This window comes from Eurytemora carolleeae, unplaced genomic scaffold (assembly GCF_000591075.1).
Source record: "Eurytemora carolleeae unplaced genomic scaffold, Eaff_2.0 scaffold534, whole genome shotgun sequence".
NCBI lineage: Eukaryota > Metazoa > Arthropoda > Copepoda > Calanoida > Temoridae > Eurytemora > Eurytemora carolleeae.
In genome coordinates this window covers 236606-243657 of record NW_019396436.1, presented here as the reverse complement: position 1 = coordinate 243657, position 7052 = coordinate 236606, and the positions used below count along the sequence as shown (strand labels likewise).

At 34.6% G+C, this 7052-nt stretch overlaps 1 protein-coding gene across 1 annotated transcript; it reads right to left on the bottom strand.

Moving 5' to 3' along the window:
• Positions 1 to 333: 333 nt before the first annotated feature.
• On the bottom strand, positions 334 to 6255 carry LOC111703310 (uncharacterized). The gene is made up of 5 exons (XM_023475214.1): positions 5561 to 6255; positions 4874 to 5151; positions 3703 to 3847; positions 1372 to 3384; positions 334 to 1312 (listed from the first exon to the last, which is right to left on the bottom strand). Exons 1-5 carry the CDS (start codon positions 6207 to 6209, stop codon positions 1059 to 1061), a joined length of 3339 nt encoding a protein of 1112 aa, XP_023330982.1. The 5' UTR covers positions 6210 to 6255; the 3' UTR covers positions 334 to 1058.
• Between the last annotated feature and the right edge of the window lie 797 nt (positions 6256 to 7052).

Genomic DNA, 7052 nt, shown 5'->3' with positions numbered 1-7052 from the left:
GCTAGGGTGGGCTAGGGGGCTGAGCGCTGCGGCTTATTAAATGTTAAATAAGGTGCTGTCTCTCTCAAAAGAACACATTTTTGTCCGTTCGTCGCATTTTTTGATACTATGTCGTTTTACTCTAGGTAGTTTTATCCTTGGTCTCTTTTTTGATCCTATGTCGTTTGACTCTAGTTCATTTAACCCTATGTCGTTTGACCCTATGGCATATGACCCATTGTTGTTTGACCCTATGTCGGTAAATCTGCTTACTTCTTTGCTTATCTGCAAACTAAGACTTCACGCAATATCAGTATATAAAAAACATTATCTTTTCTGTCCAACCATAAACGATTAAAATAATAAAATAATATATTTATTAGTAAATATTCACACTATTTAGATTTGATACGAAGAGTTCAACTGACGTGATTTTTAAAAGCGACAAAACAAAAGATGTTTTTAGTATATCGATCACACTTTATAAATTGCATTGTTTTTTAAGCAAACAAGGTATTTTAGATAAAAGAAAGCGTTTTTGAAGATTTAAAATGAAAAATAGCAAATTCATTAGTTCTTATTATGAAAAGTTACAAAAAGCAGTAAATTAATTAATCAAACTTTTAGAACAACAAGCGAATTAATAAATGTTGAAATATATGGATTTTTAACCTGTCACAATATCATGTTTGTGGAGGTATAAATACAAGGCTTTCTCATTAATTATGATAAAAGAAAGATTAATATTTTTAAATCAATAGTATAAATTGATTTATCTTCTAAAAACTACGGATAAAATCTGAATCAGATTAAATTAACTGTATTTGTGTGTCCTCATTTAAATTCATAATGCAGAAGAGGAATGACAAATATTTTTAAACCAGTTCTTTCCTTGATTGACTTCGCTATGAAGCTAGCGGGCACAGATAATCAATTTATCAGATAATTCCTTAAAGAGAAATCAACCACACCTTTTTTTATTTTCACTGAATCGACACTATTTCAATAAAGGTATTTTTCAGTCCATAAAATAAATACTTGGATTCAGTGCATATGAAAGTCTATCAAAATCTCACAGTTTAGTTGTGACATGAACATAAAGCAACCTTACTCCAATACCATCCTCCAGTAAGAGGACAAAGCTCAACCTTGTATATAGATTCGTCCTTCCTTCTCCAGGCTGTAGGTATCTTCATCATATCCCTTGGCTTTTCCCCCTTGTTTACCTCCTCTTGAACAAAGGTTGCGTAGTTGGTGCAATAATCCTCCATTGATGGCGCTGAACCAAGTTCTCCGTACATCATTGGCATTGGCTTTCCCATCATAACAGCTCCTTTAAACAAACATTTTATAATGGCAACTACAATCTATTAAAAATGATTAAAGACATACCTTGAACTCTCTTAAGCACCTCCTCAAGATTACTTTTGACCTCATCATTGTTTACAGATGTTTCGTAGATTTTGGAAACTAATTCCCAAACCTTTCTCTTTTCTGGATCCGTCTCAGAATTTGTTTTGTTTGTCATTACTTTAGATGTTTTATCAAAAATATCCTTGACATCGTCCTTTGCGATCGGAAGCATGCTATGCATAATCTTCATCAAGGATTTCCCCATCTTAGAAATCATTTTTGCTTCAAGACTTAGAACCTCCAGAGGCATCTCTTCCTTCAGTAGCATCATCACAACTTCTCTCATTTCACCTTTCAACTTGTCAGGGATCAATGATCCTATTCTGCTAGTTGATTCATCGTCCGGGGTGAAGATCATTTCTCGCATGAACAGGGAAATGTCTTTGACAATAGCAGGAGCTCTTTTGTCTTCCCCCATCATCATCATCATCTGAAGTGTTCCTTGAATGGACATTTTTTTGTTGTTTCCTTTTGTATTCTTTCCTCCTGATTGTCTTTTATTTGTCTTGTTGGCTTTCCCATCTTTATAGTTCTTTTCATCTTCATATTCCTCGTCGTACTCAACATCATCCTCATCCTCATCCTCATCATCATCATCATCATTCTCTGCATTTCTTTTCTTTCTTGACCAATTCATGTTAGCATCATTAAAACTAGATCCAAAATCAAAGCTGCTGGTTATTGACCCGAGAGAGCTAAGTTGGTCTAAAAATGAATCGATTGTACTCTCACTCATCTCTTCAAAATTCTCACGATCAACAAGAGCTTCGAGAGGAATGTCATCAATGCTGATATTATTTATTGCTCCTGGGTTAAAATTGATTCCCTGGCCTCCAAACTCAATACTTTGCACTGTTGTTGTAAATGTGTTAATATCTGGACCCCCCATACCACCTTGTGGTGCACCTCCCATATTTCCTTGAGAACCATTTCCCATATTTGCTTGTGGTCCTCCTCCCATATTTCCTTGTGGGCCTCCTGCCATATTTCCTTGTGGGCCTCCTCCCATATTTCCTTGTGGTCGATTTCCATTATTTCCTTGTGGTCGATTTCCATTATTTCCTTGTGGTCGATTTCCATTATTTCCTTGTGGTCGATTTCCATTATTTCCTTGTGGACCTCCTCCCATATTTACTTGTGGTCTATTTCCATTATTTCCTTGTGGGCCTCCTCCCATATTTACTTGTGGTCTATTTCCATTATTTCCTTGTGGTCCCTTTCCATTATTTCCTTGTGGTCCCTCTCCATTATTTCCTTGTGGTCCCTTTCCATTATTTCCTTGTGGCCCCTCTCCATTATTTCCTTGTGGTCCCTTTCCATTATTTCCTTGTGGTCCCTTTCCGTTATTTCCTTGTGGTCCCTTTCCATTATTACCTTGTTGTTCATTTCCATTATTTCCTTGTGATCCTCCTCCCATATATCCTTCAAACCCTCCCATACTTCCTTCAACCCCTCCCATATTTCCCACATATCCACTTCCCATATTTCCTTGATATCCACTTCCCATATTTCCTTGGTAACCTCCATATCCACCAATATTTCCTTGGTCTGTCCACCCTCCTATGCTTGGTCTGCTTGGCTGCCTCCGGAGTTTTCTTCCTGCTCCAACAATCATCTTACTCAATGCTTCATCTTCAATTAGAAGTTTTGCTGAAGCTGTGAGAACATTGATGAGTTTACTAATTCTAGTTTTGTTCTCTGCTTCCTCCTCTGAAACCTGAACATCAAGGAAAGTAGTATTAACGCTTTCAAGTATGCTGACTAACTTTTCTGTAACAGGTTCAATACTATCAGCTGTACTGTCCATAATCTTACTGAGGCTTTTGCATTCATCTCCCCATTGGCTGGCCTTCAGAAGAGCTGAGTGTTCCTGTAGCTTCAGGATGTTTCTCTTCTTTTCTGAAATCTTCTTCATTCTGTTTCCTTTAGCAGATATAACTAAGGTTTGTTGTTCCTCCCACGGTGGTTCATATCGGAGAAGAGCTTTTTGTCCTTGAAGAAATAAAAATAATTTACAAAAATTCTTTGTTTATAAAAAGAAGAAAAGGAAATAATTTTTTAGAACATCTCAAGGTGCTGTGTCGAAATGACCCTTTCTTTGTTAGTTCTTGAATTTATGGATTACAAAAGTATCCTTGAATTAATATTTTATCTCCCATGGATTGTATGGCAATATTTTTGCTTTTCTATCTGAAAAATGATAATATGTAGTATAGCTTCTTCAGAAAGTGGTGTATAGTTTTAAAAATAAATACAAACTATCAAAGTTTTAATGTTATCTTTTCAAGTTATAAAATAAGTGCTAATTACCTTGTGTCAAAGGACTAACAGAACAGAGGTTTGGGATCTCGCTGGTATAGTTGATGTTAATAAACTCCATGAAAATATTATCAGTATAGTTTCCATCAGGAATCTTATTCTCTGGGTCTAGTGCTACTATTAGAAGGCCTGCATCCTGATGTCAAAGATCAATAATAGAAAAATTGCTTTTAAAATAAATAATCATATTTAGTAATTAAATTAATTCAATTCGGATTAAGTATGAAGTAGAAAAAAGTAGTCGAACTAGGTATTCTAATTCAACTACTTTCGGCTACAATGTCCATACTTATTTTAAACCTCGCTTTTAACATGTTTTATAAGCAATTATGGGATTTTATAAATGTCTGTTTTTAATAAGCAATATAGTTTTATGCAATATAGGTTTATGTGAATCTATGTTTTTAATAAGTTATATAGGATTATATGAATCTATGTTTTAATAAGCAATACATGATTATATGAATCTATGTTTTAATAAGCAATACATGAGTATATGAATCTATGTTTTAATAAGCAATACATGATTATATGAATCTATGTTTTAATAAGCAATACATGATTATATGAATCTATGTTTTAATAAGCAATACATGATTATATGAATCTATGTTTTAATAAGCAATACATGATTATATAAATCTATGTTTTAATAAGCAATACATGATTATATGAATCTATGTTTTAATAAGCAATACATGATTATATGAATCTATGTTTTAATAAGCAATACATGAGTATATGAATCTATGTTTTAATAAGCAATACATGATTATATAAATCTATGTTTTAATAAGCAATATAGGATTATATGAATTTATGTTTTTAATAAGCAATACAGGTTTATATGAATCTATGTTTTTAATAAGCAATATAGGTTTATATGAATTTATGTTTTTAATAAGCAATACAGGTTTATATGAATTTATGTTTTTAATGAGCAATACAAGTTTATATGAATCTATGCTTTTAATAGCAATATAGGATTATATGAAACTATGTTTTTAATAGCAATACAGGTTTATATGAATCTATGTTTTTAATAAGCAATATAGGTTTATATGAATCTATGTTTTTAATAAGCAATATAGGTTTATATGAATCTATGCTTTTAATAAGCAATATAGGTTTATATGAATCTATGTTCCTTCTAGATCTTTGCCTGAGCTGTGGTAGGAAGGACAAGTTTCTCCAGGTCTAATGATCCTAGTACTCCATTAGCCTCTACTCCAGGCAGCACCCCGTCCTCAGACTTTACCAGGAGCACGTTGGAACTATGAAGGAACTGTGGAGCGTTGAACATGTTTAAATCCTTTAATTCAACCTGGATCATATTCCTGTACATATCAGGACTGTCCAGTAACCAGGGATTGGAATTATTCCAATTGTAGAGAAGGTTTCCGATCTCAGATATTCCAGAAATATTTCCAAATGTAGATTCTAAAAAAGTTTTTTTGGAAATGACAAATACTAACAAACAGGGATTTAGTTACATTTTCTGTTTCAGTCCACTGTTAATTATGATACGTACAGCGAAATAAAAATCGTTTTCAGTTCAATCTTTTATTTTGTGTGATCGTAATTTGTGTTTTGAATCTTGGGATCAAACATTGATCTTCATCTTATGGAGATCTACGGATTAATTCAATTCCTCTTCGATATCCTGTGATGATCGTACCCTAAAGGGTTAACTTGAATAAAGTGATCAAGCGTTTATATCCTCAAATTCCAAAAAGCCTAACATTGAATATCGAGATGAAGCGTTTAAGATCAACTTCACTACTCACAAATTTCGATCCCAGCCCTCCCCCTTACTATGTATCCGTACAAAATTTGTTGGTGCATGTACCTGCAATATCAAAAGACATTGGTAGAAAGAAAACTGCAACTTCCGGTGCATCAAATATCCATCTTTTCTCCATTGCAGTTGCACCTTCCCCTGAGTTTTCAACAGATATAGAAGATATACCTAGAGATTTTAATGGATTTTCCATGTTTCCCCGATCTATATTTGAGTTAGGACTAGGAGAACTTGTTTTCACAACAAGACGGAGCCCAGGCTTGTCGGAGCAGTTCCTTCTTAGGATTAGAGAATCCAGTCCTGCAGGTTCATCTTCTACCTTGAGATACACGACAAGGAACGATGTTCCGCAGGCAGAGTTGAACCTTTTAATTAGAGCAGCAGTATCTAGTTTAGTATTTAGATTAATCGTGTCTAGGGTTTTGGATTGTAGTAGGATGGATCCGGAGTCAGGGAGAGGGATGGAGGAGTGCTCAACCACTAGCTCAACATTCTTCTCATCTCCTGCATCCGCTCCCTTGTCCATCCCGGATACGGTTAGGTTCGAGCAGATATCCTCTAAACTCTTCAACTCACCCTGAACCTGGATCAAGGACGGGAGAACATTATCAGCGCATTTAAACCCACGCAGAGCGTATCTGGACCCAGTAATTCCACAAAGTACTCCGAAGAGTAGAATTAATAGAGATAACTTCATGTTAACTCCATGAACAGTTAACGGTTTCTTCGTATACTGAAAAACCTGAGGCCGGATATTTTACCCATATTGACTAGGTAACGGAGTAAACATGGAACCCTGACCTTTCCTAGAACTGGAGACCTTGCCAATACACTCCGGTAGGTTGGTAGGGTTGGTAGGCTAGGCCTCTTTTATTAAAAATTAATCAGAATATATCTATATTTGTAAGTTACTAACACCGGACGCCATTTTGCGTTCAGGATAATCAAGAACTTTTTATTTTTTTAATTTTAAAATACCTACATGAACATTTAAATAAACTGAAAACTTTTGAATGGATGGAATAAGTTTTATTTTGCTAAATAATTCAAAAACTTTTATTGTTATTTTGTATTTTAAAAACTAATTTTTTTTCAGGGACAATTCTTTGAGCACTCTCATTTAAAAAAATGTTAACCTCAAAACTTCATATTTGTCCCGTTAATCCTCTTATTCCTAGGCTTCCCTTTAGGTGGGCTATGATAAAGATGAGGTATGCTTTATAATTTTGAAACACATTGTGAACTCAAGTCCCAAGATCCATAAAAACTACAACAATGATATCGTTCAGTTTCAAAATCTTTGAATCTTTGAAATAATATATTATAGTAGGCATGATATAAGAACGTAGAAGGCAGGAAAGTGGCGGATACAAGTTATAAGCTATGAAGCGGCCGTTGAGGCTGAAGCTTTAAGATGAGCCACGGAAAATAGAGAGAAAATTCTGACATTCCGAATACATGAAGGGTCAAACTGAAGAGAGTTTAACGCTCAAATCTGCGTAGTGAGCATGGGTTTAAACAATTTGGGATGTGCTGTGAG

What these genes read in the sequence shown, in the direction of transcription:
- LOC111703310 (XM_023475214.1), bottom strand. Translation starts at nt 6,209, where the DNA reads ATGAAGTTATCTCTATTAATTCTACTCTTCGGAGTACTTTGTGGAATT. An exon ending in TCCTTCCTACCACAGCTCAG is followed by an intron (nt 3,848 to 4,873) that starts GCAAAGATCTAG and finishes CTTTGACATCAG; the next exon opens with GATGCAGGCCTTCTAATAGT. An exon ending in TGTTAGTCCTTTGACACAAG is followed by an intron (nt 3,385 to 3,702) that starts GTAATTAGCACT and finishes TATTTCTTCAAG; the next exon opens with GACAAAAAGCTCTTCTCCGA.